This window comes from Cydia splendana, chromosome 5 (genome assembly GCF_910591565.1).
Source record: "Cydia splendana chromosome 5, ilCydSple1.2, whole genome shotgun sequence".
Taxonomy (NCBI): domain Eukaryota; kingdom Metazoa; phylum Arthropoda; class Insecta; order Lepidoptera; family Tortricidae; genus Cydia; species Cydia splendana.
The window spans coordinates 16,475,424-16,496,357 of record NC_085964.1 but is presented as its reverse complement, the minus strand read 5'-3'; the positions used below and the strand labels follow the sequence as shown (position 1 = coordinate 16,496,357).

The 20,934-nt window shown below is 41.8% G+C and overlaps 1 protein-coding gene across 4 annotated transcripts in view; it reads right to left on the bottom strand.

Annotated features, from left to right (window-relative positions):
• Positions 1 to 315: 315 nt before the first annotated feature.
• LOC134790843 (zinc finger protein 729-like) overlaps positions 316 to 20,934 on the bottom strand; it is a 46,180-nt gene continuing 25,561 nt past the window's right edge. The window contains exons 1-5 of one of the 4 annotated variants that reach the window (XM_063761813.1): positions 19,124 to 19,287; positions 9,037 to 9,984; positions 4,177 to 5,615; positions 3,746 to 3,920; positions 318 to 3,490 (exon numbers count right to left, since the gene is read on the bottom strand). In XM_063761813.1, coding sequence (XP_063617883.1) covers positions 767 to 3,490; positions 3,746 to 3,920; positions 4,177 to 5,615; positions 9,037 to 9,978 — 5,280 coding nt within the window. In that variant the 5' untranslated portion in view covers positions 9,979 to 9,984; positions 19,124 to 19,287 and the 3' untranslated portion in view covers positions 318 to 766. Of the gene's footprint in view, positions 3,491 to 3,745; positions 3,921 to 4,176; positions 5,616 to 9,036; positions 10,383 to 19,123; positions 19,288 to 20,934 lie in introns of those variants that run through there. The other 3 variants (XM_063761811.1, XM_063761812.1, XM_063761814.1) reach the window with 3 other exon arrangements.

The window sequence follows — 20,934 nt, the reverse complement described above, 5'->3', positions numbered from 1 at the left end:
TGTGTATGGGGGTTGCGGACTACGAGCCGTCCTACCGTTTAGCCGTTTGTAGGACGGCAAAACAATGATAATAATCGAATTAGCAAATATATATAGATTGTATTAGATGTGTACCTAAAATTGTAAGATAAATTTGTGTTTCGCATTTGTCAGGTTTTGTAGATGGCGCTGTACTGTTCTATATTATGAGGCAAATCTAGGTTTACATAGTTAATGCTTCCAGTGACTACTAATCGTAAGGCCTATATGGCGCAGTACAGCGCCATCTATTTCAGCTATCCAATTAGGACGCATGATATTTGCTTAAACTTCAAATCATTTTAACTCTTTATAAGTAGGTATTTATAACGTATTTTCCTCCTTTTGTGTGACAATAGTATTGCAGCGTGCTTTGCATAACAAAATGCCTAAAGTAGTCAGAAATTGTAAAATGAGAAACGCTATTATTAGACATTTACCACCTATCCAAAACACAAAGTTCTAGGTACATTTTGTTTAGCATAGTTGCAAAACGGTAACAACTTGTTTTACATTAAGTACCATTTACCTATATATCAAGTAATGAGTAGCTATAGTCCAAATCAATACAATTTTAGCAAAGGGCAAACATTTTTAACCTAATATGGCAAGCTATACTTTGGTGAACATATCAACAATTCCTATTTTGGCTTACCTATACTAAAAAAGCTATTCTGCCAGTTATTCGAATATGGTCATAATCGTAACAATCAACTTATTTTACGAACATTATATAGGAATATTAAAATTACTCTACAATAAGCTCCCCTGTTTTAAGTTTGACAAATATCTTATTATCATTTGAGTCGAAAGTAATTTTTTCATCTAAAGTAATAACTAGATCTGCAGAAGTCTCTTCTTTCACCGCAATTTTTAAATTTAGTTTTGGACCATTTTTCTGTCCGTTTTTAAAGATATCTTTCAGGTCACATATTTTGTTTTCTTCTGCTTTCTTGTCATCGATCAAACCATCCTTTTCTTCTTTGAGTTCAATATCAGTGATATCTTCTTTAAAATTTTCACTCTTGTCTTCATCTTTTGTATCTTCATCATCGAGTTGTTTTATGACAAAAGTCACACCTTCACTAGCTGCATAGCATTCAGGGGTCAAATGCTTTTGATAATTAAAATGAGTCTTCAGGTGTTCTCGCAGAAAGTGTGATTGAACGACGACTAGGTCACAATGAGGACATTTATGAATGCCATTGGCGGCATTTAGGTTATCTTCGTGTCTCTTATAGTGATTTGTTAAAGCATCTTGGCGCTGGTTCGTGTACGGACACAACAAACACATGTGTAGCTTACGTTCCTTTGCGGGAGTGGGGTCCGGTTGCTTTTCTTTTTCAGCATTATTTATAGACCGTCTTAGTTGTAGTAGGCGGAGTGTCTGTTGGTCACTGACAGAAAACTGCTGAAAATCACTTTTTGGCCTTGTTGGCCCCTTTGGCATTGTCTTAATAGCTAGCTTAATATTTCCCTTTGCTGGTTTATCTTCCTGTGTCTCGTTTTCAGCCTCATTAGTCTCTTCGTTACCTTTTCTTCTTTCAGCCTGGGCCTCGTCATTCATTTGATGTTTCCTCATGTGCTGGACGTAGTTGGCATAGTATTTAACAGAATAATCACAAACCTCGCACTTGTATCTCTGTTTGGATCCGTGTAGCGATAAATGTATTTTGTATTGTTCTCTTTTCTCAAATGCGGATGGGCATTTGTGGCACTTGTATCTTTTCTCTTTTTGACGGCCATTTTTCATGTACGTAGGATAGATAAACTCTGGATTACCATGCATTAGGTATCCGAATTGAGGATCTGCCTGAAGTACAGGTGGGAAATGGTCGTTTGGTTTCACCAACTTGTTGTTGTCTTTTACAACTCTTTTCTGCGCTTCAGTTTTCCGTTGAAATAGATCTGTGCCAGATAATGGAATGTTTTTGTAATCATTGTCTTCTCCGGATTCGTAATCACACGTGTTGGCTTTTCCTTCATTCTCGTGTAACGATTCATGCTTAGCCAAATTTCCTAAGTTTTTGACAGTGTAGCTACATTTTTTGCACTTGTGGTCGCCATCCCCTCCGTGCAATCCCGTGTGATAACTTAACGCAGAAGTTTTGAAGAATTTGGCTGGGCATTCCTTGCAGAAATATTGCTTAGGCACTCTATTCTCATTGCACTTTTTCGAAGACTCTATAATCTCAAAGTTAGTCGCAGGGTGCGAAACTATCCAATTAACTTCTGAAGTGAGCGGGCAGTGTACAACTTCCAATTTTGGCTCCTTGTGCGCTGGGTGAGATCGGTGCTTAAACTTGAGCATTTTAGTTTCCGTCGCATACTCATCGGAATGGTGGACCACATGAGCGTTTAATTCAGTCTCATGGGGCACTGAAAACTCACAAAGCTTGCATTTGTTCGCAAACAACAGATCGTGGAATTTATCATGGATCCTCAAATCACTATCAATCAAAAATCTAGCCGGACATTTATGACAGAAGAACAATATTTTAAGTTCTTCATTATCTTTTAGAACCATGTCGTCTCTGGGGCTATCCGAGTTGTTTAGTTTCTCAGTTTCTATAACCTTGCGTAACTTAGTAATCTGCTCTTCATCGGGAACATCGAGTTCGACTGGACAGTAAATGCGTCCGTAAATTTCGCCGTGCGTCCTCGAATGTTCGGCCAACCTTCCGGCATTATCGCAAGTAAACTTACATTCCAAGCATTTATAAATAGTAATTTCACTGTTTTCAAAAACGATACAGTGAATCTTCTCATGATTCGGTATTTTGCACTTTTGTGAATTTACATACGAGCAGTAGCGACATTTGTACATTTTGTGGAATTCGTTTTTAGCCGAAACCCACACGAAAGGAATTTCGTTTAAATCGATAGGAATCTCCATCTTACAAGAGGACGAGGACGCTTCCATTTCTAATTCCATTTCAGTCTTCTTAGGCATGATCCCGTGAACTCTCATGTGCTGATGGAGGAGGTGTCTCTTGGAAACGCTGTAGTTGCATTCCTGGCATTTGTATGGAGTGTCAGCTGGGAGCCGGTGGAATTGCTCGTGATACATAAACTGAGACTTGCTGTTCGTTTCGTAGGGACACTCTGTGCACTTGTGTCGTTTGGTTGAGATGGACCCGCTCGAATTTCCAGGATTATCTGGCAGCGGCGACTTGCATCCCATTGCTTTGGAGATGTATTCTTCTGGGTCTGTGATACCATGTAAAGCTAGATGTTGTACTAAGTCGTGTTCAGTTTTCACGAAGTACGGACAGAAGTAGCATTTGAATATGGACTGGGGCGAAGGCTGGTGCTGCTGCATGTGGTTTTGAAGTTGTTTTCTGTCTGCAGCTTTGAACGGACATTTGGTGCAAGTGTCGTTCATTTCGTTCAACAATGACGAGGCATCAGGTTTCGGTTTGACCGTGGTAATAACTTTGATGACTCCATCATGCTTCAAACGACAGTGTCTCTGAAAAAAAAAGACAAGATGGATGTAAACACACGAGAAAAGATATTGATTTTAAAAAGCAAATTTTTAATATTCAACAAATATGGACACGGCGGCTGTAATGTTATTAAGTGTTTTTAAGGTTTTAAATTTTTTGTCGCCACCCGATTAAGCTCAAAAATAAATACAAACTTTGTAACTCCATGTAGATGTCGATTTCTTGTGTTGTTCGCAACGGAACTGCTATATAATGTCACATATGATAGGCTATCTTACTTGTATGACGTGCTTCCAGTTGGACAGCTGGTTGCAGTGCCCGCAGCGGTAGGCCAGGTCGGCCGGGTCCGGCGTGTTCTCAGGCTTCTTGGTGAAGGACTTGTTCTCCTCGTGTCCATCTTCGGGCTTCGAATGCTCGCGGACGTGTGCTAGCAGCGCTTCCTTCGATGGGTCCCTGAAACCAAACCATTCGTTCGTTGTTAAGTAACGATCTAACGATATTATATTGCACTTAGAAACCTTTCAGTTTTTTAAACAAATTAATTTCACTTGGAATTAAAAGAAGATTCATAGAAGTTTGACGTTTAATATAACACTTGCACAGTCTGGGCTATCAAAATCGGTGCCAACTTAGCTTGGTCTAAGTCTAGTTACAAAAGCGTATATACCTTAAGATAGGTTTGGAGTTGGTAATAGAATTTAACACTTACTTGTAGTTACATTTTTTGCATTTCCACATCGTTTTCTTTGGTTTCTGATCTTCGTTTTTGATATCCATTGTCTCGATACTGTGTTGTCCATGTAGAGTTTGCAAGTTAAGAGGTTGCATTTCAAGTGTTGTGTTGATATTATCATTCGTGTCGTTGAATGATTCATCGAGTTCCATGCTACCGTTTGCTAATGCGTTTGGATCTATGTAGTCAAACTCGGTTTCTCCATATTCGTTTACGACGGGCACTGCTAAGAACTTGTTGTATTTACTGTAGTTCCTACGTCCAGTTTCATCAGTCATCAAAACCTTTGCATCATTGTGTTCAGGGTCTCTTGCTGATTTCAGTTTTATGTGCTTGGTGATGTCCCATCTCCAATTCGACTTATATTTACAGAGGGAGCATTCGAAAGGTTTTTTATTCAAATGGCCGACGATGTGAACATGGAACCGTGATGCGGTCGATGCCCAGAAAGTGCAGTGCGGACATTTAAACACCTTTTTTCCGGCAGCTTGGCTTGGTGACAAGTTCATACCTTCATTTTCATCAACTATTTCTGAGTCATAGTTTTTATTTGTTTCGGGCATAGTTGAATCATCATTAATATTGATGTCCAACGGCGTCTCGAATTTGGCGGTATCGGGATTAATATTATTCCAAACGAAGACGACATTCTCCATGGGATGTGGTTCGTCTTTAACAAAGTCAGCTTCATGGGCTGTTGACGTGGTTTCGTGTTTGTTTTCACTGTCATTTGATTGTTCATTTTCTCCTTTCTCCACTTTGCCACATGTTTGCATGTGAACATATAAATCGGCACTTGATTTGCATCTATGCCGACAATTCTGGCAACGCGTAGAGCCAAGGCTCGTGTGTGTGTTATTAGCCAAAACCCTGTTTGCGGATACTGTGCAGTTCTTTTCGTGCACGGAATGTTCTGATAAGCATTTGCTTTCAAAACCGCAGTTTTTGCATGTCAAAGTTCCTTCCTCTCCGGTTGCCGTTAGCAACCTTTCTTTTAGTCTGTCAAAAAAGGATTCGTTTTTCTTTTTCACCGCGGGTTCTTTTGTAGTAAGGGGTGTACCATTGGTGACAGGTATAATTGTGATATCAGCTGGTAAATTGTCAATTGTATCATTATCAACTGTATTAGTATCTCTACTTGGATCTTCTTTAAACTTTTTGAGCGGTGGTTCTCCTGGTGGTGATTTATTTTGATTGGGCGTCGACGTGTTCAGGGGTATTAGTTGCGGTATTGGTCTGGGTATTTTTCTGCTTTGTTTATTTGTTTTCCCTTCTCCCATCGCGCTGTTTGGCGAGTGTCGATGTTGCGTATCTTGTGCCAATTCAATGTCTTTTTTGGCAGCGGTTTCAGTGCTCGTTTCATTATCACTGGTACAGGTAACCATTTCTATATCTGCATATTGGAGACCCATTTCCTGAAATGAAACAAAACAAATAGATACAATTAAACTGTACGTTTAAGATACACTTTTGCGCTTCTCCTCCACACTTCCTTTAGATAGGTACCTACCTAAGTCAGGTAGAGAATGCTTCTTTATAAGGTACGGTAGAGAACTTTAAAAATCTTAGCTTTTTAAAAAGAAGTGGAAGTGGTCGCGCTCGGTCCTAACGAGCGACGTGGTCGGGGCTCCCTATAACTAACCGGCAATAGCCCTCACCACACCGCGCAGGTACTTACAAAAACTTTTTCAACTCCGTAGTCCGTAGGGTTCCTCCAACCGTATACTTAGGTACCCATACTTGTTTTGCGGGTTTTGTTACACGGGAACTTAAATAGAAATGCGTGTGAATAAAAATAATTCACATGCACTTTATCTTTAATGTCATTCAATTCAACAATTTAACATATATTGTTCATATTATATTAGAAAAGGGTACCTACGCGTAAAAATGTATTTTATGTGCAAAGTGAACGTGTTCTTTTGCAAAACGCGATATTTTGTACAAGCTTGGGCTTTGGGCCCATTACACGCAGGCGAGGGGCATAGCGCCGGCGGGGAGCAGCACGATGGGGTACCTAACTGGGGTAACTTTATTACGGCACGACGCGGCTGCAAGCACTTCTTTTAGGTGTTTGCTACGTCATTAATTATGCATAAAATGCCTCGGTAAAGATAAAAGTCGCCACCGCGTATCTATTGTGTTATCAATAATTGTTTGCTTTGCTTATTGTTGCCTATATACCCGGAATCTATCCATCGACTGAGACAATGGACAACTAATATAAATACTCCGAAAACTATAAAGAACGAATCGAACAATGCAACAAATACTTTGTTGAGTTTTTTAGACAAGTAACGAAGAAGGGAGGAAAACTTTTTTAACACATTCAGTGCCAGCCCGTGCTACGCGCTACGAGCGTAGCCGATAACACGGGAAAAACCGTATGTAGCGAAAAGCGCCTACGAACAGTGAACTCCCCTAGGGAGTCGCTGGCAGTTAAAGTGTTAATGTAGGTAGATCACTTGTGTGTATATTGGTATGGATATTTGTTACTTTCGTTAGCATCCCGTCAATCCAGTGTCTTTCAATTCGACTAGATTACAGAAGTGACACAGCTTTTTTAAATATTTATGTCATTAATTACCTTTTTATTTACAATTTCTAGTTTTATCTAAAACATTGCAGTAAGCTATTCTAACACATCTGCCGAGCGTTTTTTTCTTTAGTCGCATAAATCGCCGCGACGCGATAGCGAAGACAGTGGTCGGACGACGGTCGACCTTGAGCCGATGGAGAGGAGCGCACTCTGTAGAATACTCCTACCTACTTATGTATAGCAGTTCGGTATAGGTAACCACAGACGACCCTTGTGCGTATACATATATATTTGGTTTAGGTAGACGCCTGCACAAATTCATATCGTGTACTTATACGATCAAGTTTTATCAGGAAGTACATATTTTTTTAAATGTTACGTATACGTACCTACCTACATACAGTAAGCTGCTGAGAAAAATATAATAGGTACCTATCTTGATAATCATCATCGATTTTACGTCATTTTAGGTCTTATTTTAGAAATCTGTCACGCAATTTTTATTTATTGTGACAGTTACAAATGTCACAATAAATAAAAATTGCGTGACAGATTTCTAAAATAAGACCTAAAATCGATGATGATTATCAACATAGGATTGTACTATATTTTGGCTCTCTGTACTATATACTTTTGGAAAAATATATAGTACGTTAAAATACTATATTTCCGATTAAACGTATTACACTCATGTTTAGTATTTTATCTAAAAGTACTATATTTTTTTGAAATGTACTATAATTTTGATGCCTTATTCTGGAAAATACTATATTCCACCAAAAAAAAGTTGGCAACCCTATTTGTAACTGTGACTAGAACACTAGAAGATTTTATTATTATTTGCCAACCAACACGTGTTAATGTATCAATCTTTATATTACACTAATTTTATTCTTACAAAGGGTGGATGCCTGGATGGGGTGGATTTAATGCCATGGTGCATTCTTTAAGGTACGTCAAAGTACCTACAATAATTAAGTACAATAATGGATAGCGCGAAAATAAAAATAAAAAATATACTAAATTATTTGATCACGATGAGTGTGTGTCCCTGGTCCTGATCAATAACGATACTAAATATTATGATTATTTTATTACACACCACTTAAATTATCGTTTACAGATGGATATATTGGAGATCCAAAGACCAGAAAATTATAGTAGATTGTTAACCAAGGGATGAAAGGTACTCATTCCTGCCGAGGTAGTCCGAAGCTGAAATGATGCCTTTCACCCGAGTTAAACACTCTACTTTTCATTTCGAATACGAGGAAAGTACCTATCCTTAACTTTAGAAAACATAATGAACTGTTTTATATTGTGCTTCAGATTAACATCGAGGTAAACTGAAGGGTAATAATTAATTAGCAATATTCCGTTTCAAGTTCCGAGTGTTTAAAAATAGTCATAACGTTAAATCTTTAGTCTGGGGGAAGCGGAGCCTCTTTAGGGGGTTGTAGGATGTGGTATAGCTTCAGTAAAAAGATTTATAAGAAATAAGCGGTATTGACTTATTTACAATATTAGTGGTGCTAATTACTACAACTGTTCCAAATTATAGGTATCTACGTCAAACGGTCTCTGAGAAAAACGAATATTTGCAAGACCGAAGTGATACCATAAGTGTTCCGTGAACAAAGTTTTGTACGGAACACTAAAAAGTAGCTATCAAATATAATGTAAGTATTTTTTTTTTAAATTTTTAACAAGCAGAAACGTCTGCGAACGGTGCTATTAAGCTTAGAATAAATTTAAAAGTGGAGAAATTACTGTCTTGGGTGAGACTTGAACTCACGGCCTCTGGATCTGTAAGTACTTGCTTTCATTGAATCTTGTCGTTATGATGCTTGTGATTATTATTGGGGATTATTGGATTTAAATTAGAAGGACAATGTACAGTCACCACACGGGATTGTTATGCCATTTAGGGTTCTTGCTAAATTGAAAATTCTAAGTACATATTGAACAACCAATTTAACTAGGACCCTAAATGGCGCAACAATCGCAATATAAGTGTTCCATTGATTCCGACCCGAGCTTAATGCATTTCATTTATATAGTTACCTATAAGTGGAGTTTTCAAACCACACGCAGCGCAAGCGGTATGAGGGCAACATGCATAGATCGATATGGGCACATATGATACAGATATATGGAAACGTGATGCAAGAGCGCGAGGGGTCGAGAGCTGAGTGCAATCGCACACCAACGGTGGCGTGATAACAGCGGGCGAGCATGACGTCACCAGCGGCGCTCAGGGCGCGGCCCCTCGGCCTCCACAACAGGGGAACACTCACCGATGCGTGCGAGGAACGCGAGTCACCGCTCCCTTCCTCCTCCTTGACGACGAGCGCGCGCGCCGCGTCGGCGAGAGCGATGTCGCTGGCGCCCACCCGGTTGCGTCGGCGACTCGCGACCGATTGTCCCACGGGCGGCGTGTGGTGATTCATCTCGTGCACCGTCAGACTCTGCTTAATGTCGGCGGTGAAGTTGCACATGGAACAGTTGAAACTCCCCGTCCCTCCGTGATTCTTCATGTGTCGATCTAAATTCCATTTGTAAGGTGTACGGAAATCACACATTGTACATTTTATCATTGGCATCGAATGGTATTTGACGTGTTTGGTGAATCTTGCACGGATGTGGGTGACGTAGTTGCATTTGGTGCAGGAGAAAAATTTCGTCTTGTCCTTTGGTAAATCCGAGGGCTCTTCGGCGACAGCCCTGTCGACCTCGACCTCCATATCTGCGGAGTGGTCCATCGACTCTTCGATGCAGTCTTCTAAATCTAATTGAATTTCTTCGGTGTCCTCGACTTCTTCGAGTAAATCTTCAATTCGCTCCTCCGGCTCCGCTGTGGTCGTGGCAACGGGCGCCGGCGGAGGCTCTAAATCCGCTTTGACCACTTGCGATGGCGCCGCATGAACCATCTTTATGTGTCTCACAAGCTTTTGGTGATGTCTCGACGCGTAAACGCAATGGGGGCAGTCATATATTTTAAACTTTTCAAAGTGAACGTCTCTCGTATGCACTAAATAAACCCGCGGGTTCTGTGTGTAGAATGTGCACTTGGTGCAATTATAGTTTCTTCTTATCTTGCACTGTGGTAGTTCAAAATCTTCGGCGGCGTCCGAGGAGGCCTCAGAGGACGCGTCGCCGCACACGCGGCCCTCAAGTCGTACTAGGGATGCGACCTCGCCGACGTGAACGCTCGGCGGCGAGGACATTTGCTGGAGCATAGTCCGCTGGAACATAATAATCGTGTGTCGGTTAAAGTACGGGGGAAGGCGCGCGGCACGGGGCGGTGTTACGCGCGCTGCGGAGCGACACGTGTGCGGACCGCGAGAGCGTCGCCGGCAGAGTGAGGCGGCGGTCGCTGCGGCGCGGCAGGCGGCAGGCGGCGACGGCAGGCCGAGCGCCCCGGCGGCGGCGGCCGGGCCGAGGGCGCGTGGGCGCGGGACGGGCGCGGAGGGTCGGACGGATGCGATGCTCCTATGTTTTTCATCCTCCTCGACGGCTATAGGGGAGCCGGCGGGGACGCGCCGCGCAACACTCGACAACCGGCCTAATGAGATCAGGAGCACCGCTCTTGACGCTTGAATGTCTTTCATTACATTCCAACATAGTATGGCATTGTGAAGTAAGCAGAAGGTCGTTAAAGATCAACAGTACAATAGCGTCATGCGAAGCAAACCATATGTAACATGAAAGTCAGCTACTATCAGTTCTCTTCGCAATCCATCTACCAACACGTACCTACTACTCAAGTAATGTGAGCACTACATAATATAAGTACCTAACTACCTATATTAGTCAGCTCGCCGAGAAGTCGTGTTAATTAAGACTAAACGCACTGTCTATGATACCATCGAAGTTAAAAATAACCTAAATATGTAGTTATGTCCTGCGTTTTTAGACTTGGAAACTACAAAACTCTACTTACCTAATCTTTTTACTTATGCGTGTATACGTACCTACATATATGTTATCTGGGTCGGAGAATTTTCTTTGGTACGTAACATTTCATATAATACGAAAGAGAGCGGCATTTTAACGAACTCATTCATTCGACATAATTTATTTTCATTCATCAAATCCAAATAGTATTATTATGAACGTGTTAGTTACAATGGTATAAAGTAAAATGTGATATTTTTAAAGCCAGAACGTTGATGTCTTTTCTTATGAAAATCGCTTTTTAGCAATTATACTATTAATTTTCTTGTTACACTTGCTACATAAACCCTCAAATAGTCATAAATGTTTAAGTATTATGTTTTTTCTTACAGCAACTTTTTTCTTTATTGAAGTAAGGACAACATGCGTAAAGTATCGTTAATAATATGTATGCGGTGCGATATACCTAACCCTCAGGGACACATGTGATACTCGCTCGTTGCGTTCGCATCGCGTACCCCTCAGCCCCTGTGCCCTCACCCGTACACCCAAAGGCATACGTGGCATAACTATGCAATCTTGCACTAATTGCATTGTATTAATAATAATTACGCCACTAATCACCGCTACGTGCGTGCTATACGCGTGTGCTACGAAGGTGTTAGTGCTACGGCCTACGCAACCTTTTTGAGAAATTGTTAAATTCTCTACAAATCTTATGTCAAGTGTTTTTGTCGAGATTGCTTTGTTTAAAATATTGTGCTCGATATCCATTGAAGGTTGATTACTGTCATACTCATATCATATAATTCATATAACATGAACTTACATATTTATTATACATATTAGGTAGGCAATGGCAATGTAATTTATTCCTCAAATCAAATTCTAAAACGATACCTATTTTGTTAGTTGCAAAATATTAAATTACACGCGACTACGATTTAGCTTTTTTGACATATTATTTACCTACTACCGAAGTGTCTCATTTATTGGTCGACAGTAAAGTGTCTGTGCAAACGGTTGGAAAGAGTGGAGAGCGATTTGCTGAAATATTTTATTTTCCCTGCCTATTTTTAGGGTTCCGTGCCCAAAGGGTAAAAACGGGACCCTATTACTATAATAAGACTCCGCTGTCCGTAGTGTCCGTCCGTCCGTCCGTCTGTCTGTCTGTCACCAGGGTGTAACTTGAACCGTGATAGCTAGACAGTTGAAATTTTCACAGATGATGTATTTCTGTTACCGCTATAACAAAATATAGGTACTATAAACGAAATAAATATTTAAGTGTGGCTCCCATACAACAAACGTTATTTTTTGCCGTTTTTTGCGTAATGGCACGGAACCCTTCGTGCGCGAGTCCGACTCGCGTTTGGCCGGTTTTGTTTATTACCACGTCGCTGACAAAAAGACGTTTGCAACTCCAGGAAGGTCACATGCCATGCCCATACATTCCTTTTTTTTTTGAAGATTTCCATACAATATACATCAGAAAACCTCTGCATAGAGCTCATTCCACATCCGGGGGTCTCGCGGGGGGAAATTCCTCTAAAACCGCACGGTGCGCACCATATATATTATGTGTATGTATGTATGAAACAATGTTGCTACAGAAATATTTAACGTCTTTTATTACGTGATGTTGGGAAGCGACGGAAGAAACGAAACGAGCAGAGAGATTCGGTTAATATTCTCTTATTTATGTAAGACTGTTAGATTTATAGACTATATTTTATAAAATGGGTACATGACGTTTCCCTATATAGGACCGATATTAAGATAGTGAGATACACAAAACCTATGTAAATAATTGCAAACAGTCAGTGGTTGTCCACTTTTACAAACCTAATGTAAAATCGTGATTGATTAAGTGCCACTTAGGTAAGTACAACATATGTATACCTACTCTAGATTCATAATAAGTTTTCCTTAATGAGGTTTTTGCAATGACTAAGGTATTTAGTAATATAAATAAATGAATATATTTTGACTTTATCATCAATTTTAAACAGTTACTTCGGGTACTGCGGATAGTGCGGTTTAGAAAAATAAAGTAGAAATATGAAATATTAACAGTTACGGAAGGAGCATTCGTCAACTTCGTCAGTTAACTTCGAGCATATGATTGTTCACATTTTTAGATTTGATTCCATTGCTACTTACACAATAAGCAGAAAAGTACGTGTATGTGTTGATATTCATTCATTGTGTGATGATTTTTTTACTTGGGACTTATCCCAGCTAACTTTACATGTTTTTGGCTCATGTCAGATTACCCATGTGACCCATGTCCCATGTCTCGCATCTTTGTAAAAGAAATTCTAAGCAGTGTTATCAGTGCGAAGCATCGAGTGACTCGGCGGACCGAACAATACCTACCTAAGTCACTAAACTGCAGCAACTGGTACCGAATTGACTCATCTGTTGATATGTATGCGATGCGATGAAGGAATTAAATATGGTGTGATAATATGTGCTCCAGTGCAGTTTTAGTCATGTCATAGACTGGGCTGTATAACTTACGTGTGAATGAATATAGAGAAGCTGAAAGGTAGTTTTTGTTAAAGCATCTGTAGGTCGGTACTGTATAAGTAGATTGGTCAGCAATTATACGACTTAGGAAAAGACTACGTAGTAGACTAGAGGTCAGTTCAGTTTGAGTATAATATGCGATTTAAAAATGGAATGTGAAACTGTAATGCGAGTTACATTCTTTAGTTGTATTAATAAAAAATCAAATTTTAGATCGATGGCAGCAACAGCATAACCCGCGAGTATTCATTTTCAACGGTAGTGAATAATTTAAAAGCGCGCCTCGTGCAAGTGGTGAGGTGCAGTTATGTAGTCGCCGGCAGCTGTCGGACGTGTCCTGGTGGGACAGGGGCGCGGGGCGCGGCAAGCGAGCGAGGCAAGTCAGGGCCGAGGCAGGAAGAAGGCATCCCAGCCCGAGCACAATGGCGGCGGCGCGCCGCAGGGGGAGCCCTCACAATCGATATGGCGTCGCTAAGGTCCGTTGGCCGCTGCGAGCGGTTTGTGCTCTGCAGAGGCGGATGCCCTCTCCCCGCGCGCGCTCGCCCACCACACCTGCTGTGTATTTATAGAGCCCGGGGATGCAGGGATGTCGGCTACCACGGTCCTCTACCTATCTGCGGCTACGTGCGCACAAGGCTGTTATTCCGGGCACATTCCCTTGGACGAACTAATATAAGTATGTCCTCGAGATTCGTATAAACTGTGCGTAATCGAATACCACACTTATACTGCTTCTCTTTAGTTCCAATCGCTTAAGGAAGGTACACGAGCAATCGACTCATGGGAACCAGTCTACTCTGCGTAAGTAATCTAATTATGCGCAGGTAAGCGGAGTCCTAGACAATCGCTCCCATGCACTCGGTTAGCGATTGCAATATAGGGCAGGCAGTCTGTCATATTCGATCTAGTATAACGTTACCTCGAAATTCATAAACTACGCGGAATCGGAGCTCAGACTTATACTGGTCTACTCTGACCGCGAGTAAGTGCTTCGCAAGCATTGCGAACTAGGGTGCAGAATGTTTGCACACGCTCTACCCAACGTGGATGACGCTCGGCATTTGTCACAACGAACGTAAAAATACCACACGTTTGTCGCGAGTACCGTCTTGCACGTGGTGGCACAGCAACATGATAACTATTCGCACCAACGGATCAAAACATGGTATAATATAATGACGCAATAGCACTCCACATGGATGCGACTAACATTTCAAAATGCTATTTTTACTTGGTATGGAGGAGTACTCGATGTCGTCAGATGTGCGCTGTTGCGAGTGGATAGACATTTTATTTGAACGAAGCTGCATCCTGCATCGCGGTGAATTGTGGCCGTGCTTCGACTTGCCGCATTTTTTTCTTTATGTCCCAGAAGGTAATATTCTTGCTTTTCAAATTACATTTTTTCAAGCTTTTGCATAAATTATACATGAATCCAGACTAAATTTGTATGAAAAATCGCTGTTTCAAAGATGTGTTTAAAATCTAAATATTTTAAGTCCCAATCAGCACTCTATTAATTAAGTACAAGTGAACTGACATATTTTTATCGAAGAATATATATGCAGTTCACCGTTGTCATAAAAATTTGTAGTGTACCCGGTATTCCTTTCACTTTCGTTGCCCGAGTCCGATTCCCGAGACACGAGTCATTTGGAGTTATCGAGGACGCATACTAAAACTCTTGCTTTCAACGACCATCGCTCTATTACCGATTCTCGGACCGTTCATAATCGACTCTACATAGAGCACGTTTGTATTGTGTGGACCGATATCGTTAAATTGTTAATTTTGGCAAACATCACCATGTGGCATATGATTCGATAAGTCTATGAAAATAATTTGAATGTTTTTGAGAAAAAAATTGACCAATTTAACAGTTTTGAAAATAACTTTCCCGCAGAAGAAGAATCAACTCCTCGCTTCTAAGTTTTGTACCGTAAGCCCTAAACTGTAAAAAAAAAATTAACTTGATGTTTTATTTTAAGACTGAATTTACACTATTTACAGCCATAAAACGTTATTAACTAGTTAGTTATCCTATTGGTAACATTGTAATTTGCCGTCTTGTTTTTAATTGTTTTGAACGCGAACAGTAGGTAGGTACAGCTTGTTGCAAATAAAGCGAGTACTTAATTTGGTGCAATGAACCCCCTTTGACCAGGTGTACCTCGCATCGGTACGCTCCATTGTCACCGGCAACGCCTTCGTATGATGCGAATAAAAGTATTCACTAAGCGATATTCATTACCTACCTACTCGACATAAAGAGAATTCCGCTTGCGCTTAGGAAATCTTAATTCTGTTCCATTGTAGCGCCGCAATGTATGTCATTCAAGGAAATATTTTAGTGTTGTTTACGTTTGCGTTCCGAGAGTTTCACATCGCCTTTAACAACATATGTTGTCGGAAATTAATACATCGTAAGGAGGTAGCCTAATATGCTTAAAATCTGTCCGAAGAAACACATAGTTTTATAACCAAATTAGTTAAGGTCTGGGAGGTTTCGCAAGACATTATCTACAGAGTCGGCGATTTAGCACGTGCGGCGTGCACATGTATGGTTTAGCGTCGGTGAAGTGTGGACGGAGCGTATTATTTATAACAATCGTGGCTGTCTGTGGCGTCACATACCTACTTAGTTGATGGTTATACTCTTTGGCGTCGTTAGCGTCCGTCGGGCTAGAATACTCGGTAAAGCGTAGTGTTAACCGGAGCGCACGGAACACTGACAGCACGTTGTAAAGGCGTTAGGATGCAAGGACACATATGTCGTTATTCTACTAAAGGAATATCTGGTCCTCAGTTGGCGTGGGCAAGTGGGCATTCCACGCGTGACTAACCACGCAAATGCCGTGGTACTGGTAATGGTACTGCGCTCACCTCGCCGCGGCCTCCGCTGAACACTTCTTGCATTCGAAACTTGTTCTTGCAAACGGTTATCCGGCACTCCGACAGATATTCTCTTAGGCTAAAATTAAGAATAACCAAGGACCAATAAAGTTCTAGGTTAGGTTCTATGTTATTTATTTACCTATTAACTCTACCTCGACCAAGATACAGATGGTGTAAAAAGAAAAGTTAGCTTTAACCACAACACAAATCACTACTGAATTATGAATAGTGGTCATTACACGAACATAATTATTTTATAGGATGTTGAAGTCTTAATTGGGACGCCGGTTACAAGCAATGATTTAATGTTTTTCGTCTTTATATTGCGATCATAAGATTACCGCCAATTTATTAGACCCTCTACAGCCCTCTTTGAACAACTTAATTTCATAACGTTAACGACTCGAGAGGCACCCTGACTTAACAACTTCCAATGCAATTTAGGTATATTACATGGTAGGTAAGTACTTAGTTTTGGTAGTATGTACTTATAATCCTAAAGTACGCAGCCAACAGCGACAAATATTACATATGCCACTCGGCCTATGAGCTGTCAACTGATAAGTCGTGAGTTGATTCTTTGATACGCACGCCCTAATTAACACTTGACGTGACGTTGCGCCGACACCGGGAAGGTGAAGTATTCTCTTAACAGTCTGTAAGGACTAAGTTCGATTACGAATGTGTTACTACACATAACGAAACACACTATGTTGTAGGTTGGGTAGATATACCTTGTGTTGATAGCAGCGGTTATAACGCTTAATAATGTTAAGTGTTAGCTGGATGGTGCACCGACGCTGCGGATTTTGCGACGCAAATAATTTGCGCGCCAATTGACCTTTCATCGGACGTCGTCGGCGCGGCGCGGCGGGTGCGGTCTCACCGGCTCCAACACGCGCTATATATAGATGCGACAACACGCCACGCCGAGCGAACACCCGCCTGGGGACGACTACGTAGGCAGTTTTCCTTTATCACCCGCCCGACAGCCTCTAGCCTGGATTTTACGGATGCGTCGCTTCTGCCGCTATGGAGACGAAGGCGATGGGATGCCGACCCGCGCCTCCCTCCGGGATCGATACAGATGGTCGCCGCAAGAACACCCTAGTGTGGAGATGTAGGTATACACGGCAGGCGAGCGCCAAGCCCAAGCGAAGGGAACTTATTCGATATGACAACTAGCGCGGCCGGCCCATTGTGTTGCTCATAATGCAATGCAAAGCAAAGACATCGCACATAACTACTAGATAAACTCGAGTTGTAGGTAAGTATCAATGCTCGCATCGCAATGAAAGAGTAAATAACTTTAACAATAGTCAATAGAATTGGTAATAAATCATCGGCGGTAAGACACGCGGCTGTAGTATGTAAAAGTCGGTAAGCATACGTGTGTCGTTTTAACAATTACCTATGCTTTGTTTACAGACTCTACTACGTGAACATTTCACTTTGCTTGTCCAAGTGGCCATTTACATTATTAGCATAACCTTGGAGAGGCAAAGAGGTCGGCGGCGGCGCGACGGGCGCACGCTTGCAGTCGCACATAATGAAAGGAGTGCAGCGGCAGATGATGGCCGTCGCATTAACAACGTGATCTAGAATGGAATTCGTACCGAGCAGCGCGGGCGGGTAGCGTGCTCTGTGCTCGTTTAAAGATGGCTGCGATAAGGCGCAGTTGTGACGCTCCTCGGGCATCGGGCGCGGACGCCGTGTTGTCGTGTTGGCAGCGCGGATGTGTGCGTGCCGGTGAGCTGACGCCAGCCGTCCCTGGCGCTCCCGCCCCTCGCCGCGGCGCCCTCGCCCCTCGGCCCGCTGCACGTTCCGCAACATGTGTGAGAGCCGCCGCCGCCGGCTCTGCGCTCTGCGCGTCCGCCCGACTGCGGCCAACACCCGACCGCAGTCGCGGAGGCCCGCTGATAATGCCCTCTTATCAAACCACCAGATAGCAGAGGTGCTGCTCGCTCGTGTAGGTGTCACGGACGACGACGTCGCGCACTATCACAAACAACCGCTTTAACTTTGTTTGTGCCTCACGAGTCGCTTATTCATACGATGAGATGCGGCAAACAAACAACAACCCATACTACCCATTAACATAACACACGACTACGTAGGTATGTTTGATTACAAATCATAGTTAGCAACCATGTAAACAGGTTGCATATAGGGTCGGCGGGTATGTTATGTTGTTAAATGTACAATCAAGTAGAGTCAACAACACACGACTTGCTATAATACCCGAAATACTGTGGTTGCCCGTAAATAATACATACCTAGGTAGATGGTTGAGTTACCTACCGAGAGTGGACATCTACTTATAGCACAAAGCGATGGTGGGTCATACAACGCACCGAGGCAGCGACGTACCGGCGTGCGTGCCTACAACAAGCCTACAATATTAATGCTTCGGTCAATTCCAGATTAAACCAGACAGCTCGAAATAGATGCCAGAGAACAATGGTACCTAACTAACTAATACCTAATGTATGGCACATGGTGTAGCATAGATGTTTAAAATGTATAAAAACTACTTCAAATTTTCATTAAATAAGTATCCTGAAACGAAGATAACAAAGTCACATAATATATAACTAGCTCTCATACGATATTATATAATACTTGACTTTAAAATGCTAGTGAGTAAGTACTTAGGTAGTAGTAGTACTCACAGCCGTGACTTAGCTCACAAATTTAATTATGGACTGAAAAAATATTTAAGATTAGGTACCTGCCAATGTTAAAATTATCTACTGCTATTCGTAGGTCGGTTGTAATGTAGAGAAGAGTCGTGGAATGTATGGCGCCCGATACATTCCACGACTCTTTACCTTTCCAAACAGACTCTAGTCTTAGCAATACTGTCGCCGGATACATAATTAGTTTACGTTACGTTACTCTGTCAAGGCGTGGTTCTAGTGAAATAAACAAATTTGGGCGAAGTGTAAATAAATTATCTTACCCATTTTATAGAAGTGATTCGTTCACACCTAGCTCTATGAAATAGCGAGTATTGAAATGACTGTTCTTCAAGAAAACAGCGCGATAAATTTTACTCACCTACATATGCGTGTGGTGTAGGGAGTAGAAACCCAGGAAAGCGGTCGCAACGTGTCGCAAGAAGCCGTTGAAGTAACATAAGCGCAGCAAATTATCAGGGCCGTGCGACGACGCCGCCGCGGGCTCACGACGGTCGCTGCCTACGCGCCAGCCGCCTATGTACCCACATAACTAGCTATACACGACTATGTACTCTAGCGACTCGAGTAAACAACTCCGCGAAGGCACGCTCGCAACACCGGCGGAAAAATACGATCACGGACGCGGCAAAGGACAACCGCTCGACAATGCGCACGACAACAAAGAGAGCCAGCAAACCCGTGCGCCCGCTTCTCAGAAACTGTAGGGCTGAAGAGTAGGTATCTATTGTTCTGTGTTAACGATGACGACACGGACGCTGCATCTGCAGGTAGTGGATTAAGGTCATGATAACGTGGGCGATTACTGTTGTCCCGCGATAAGTATTGTTGAATGTTTGGTGGTTAGTCGGCCATATTGCCGCGTCTGTGCCTGGAAACAAGTTTTGAAGCCGACACTGGCAGCCGGCCGCCAGCTGCTCTCGTGTCAGGTGGTGGCCTCGCTAGCCATGTTAGTGTATAATATAACTGGTGCCTCTATAACAGTCCGCGGCGATCGCAGACAAACACTAATTAAGGTGCAGAGTGGAGTCAATTAGGTGACACCGCTCTTGCTAGCGTGCTACGCCCAGCCAACCAATGAAAGCGCGCCAACACTACCATACTATGAGTATATTTAGGTATTTATTATTTAAACATACGCAATATAGCTATCTTCGACCGCGACAGTACATTAAAAAAGAAAATTCGCATAAAGAAAACCAAAGCACTAAGTATTGGCCGATAGTTCCTAGTATGTAGATACAAAGAATAGGAGGATATGCGCTTTTCATAATTATGTGTTTCGGATTTTTGCTACCTGTCGGAATGTGAAAACGGAATCGCGGTAAAAAGTCTCTTCGAGGAAATTTAACTTTCCGTAATAATAGGAATTCCCTAGTTAAGGTGTACATATATATAGGTTTTATTTAGGCACTACAGCGCCTTTGTGAAGTGAGGTCACTACGGGAAACCTTCCGCCCCTGAACAATAACTCTTGTCGGCTAATAACTTAACACCGAGGCTGACATACTGACACATCCCCTTGTCACTGTGGAATCATGAGAAACGAGAAATAACAAGAATGAGTTTTGAATACGAAGTTTTAAAAGCCCGAGTGAAATAGTAGGTAAAGTAAACGGTAGAGTTTACTTGTCGATACTGGTAGAGTCTTTAATGTTCATGAATTAGTACCTCTCACGCCTTGTTGTTTCTCATCTCACGTCAAAACAAAATGAACATAATAGCGGGCCAAGGGCCAAATCTAAGCCTAATATTTTAATTATTTCGGCTAATTTATCTGCCATGCAAATTTGACAAAAACATAATGTTAAATGTTTGTAAGATCAATGATAATCGCATGAAATATTATAGCTACGATTATTTTAAACAGCGATTATATAAATTCAATTCAACATCACGAAATGTTATGCAGACTTGCAAAACTCTTATCACGGAACGAAACGTACGTTGAAAATCTTGTGCTAGGTATCGTTATCGCTGAATTCCCTAAGACAACGACATCGATAGTGCTGAAACAATCATTCGCTCGCGAGTAGAAGTTCGTACCTAGACGTATATTAATTTTAAGCTCGTTCGAATCCTCTTGCTAAGCAACGGATGGCGGTCTAAAAAAAAGTGTCCATGGTGAAATCATGTACTGAAAGGTTCTTGTCATCCCTAGAAATAAAAAAA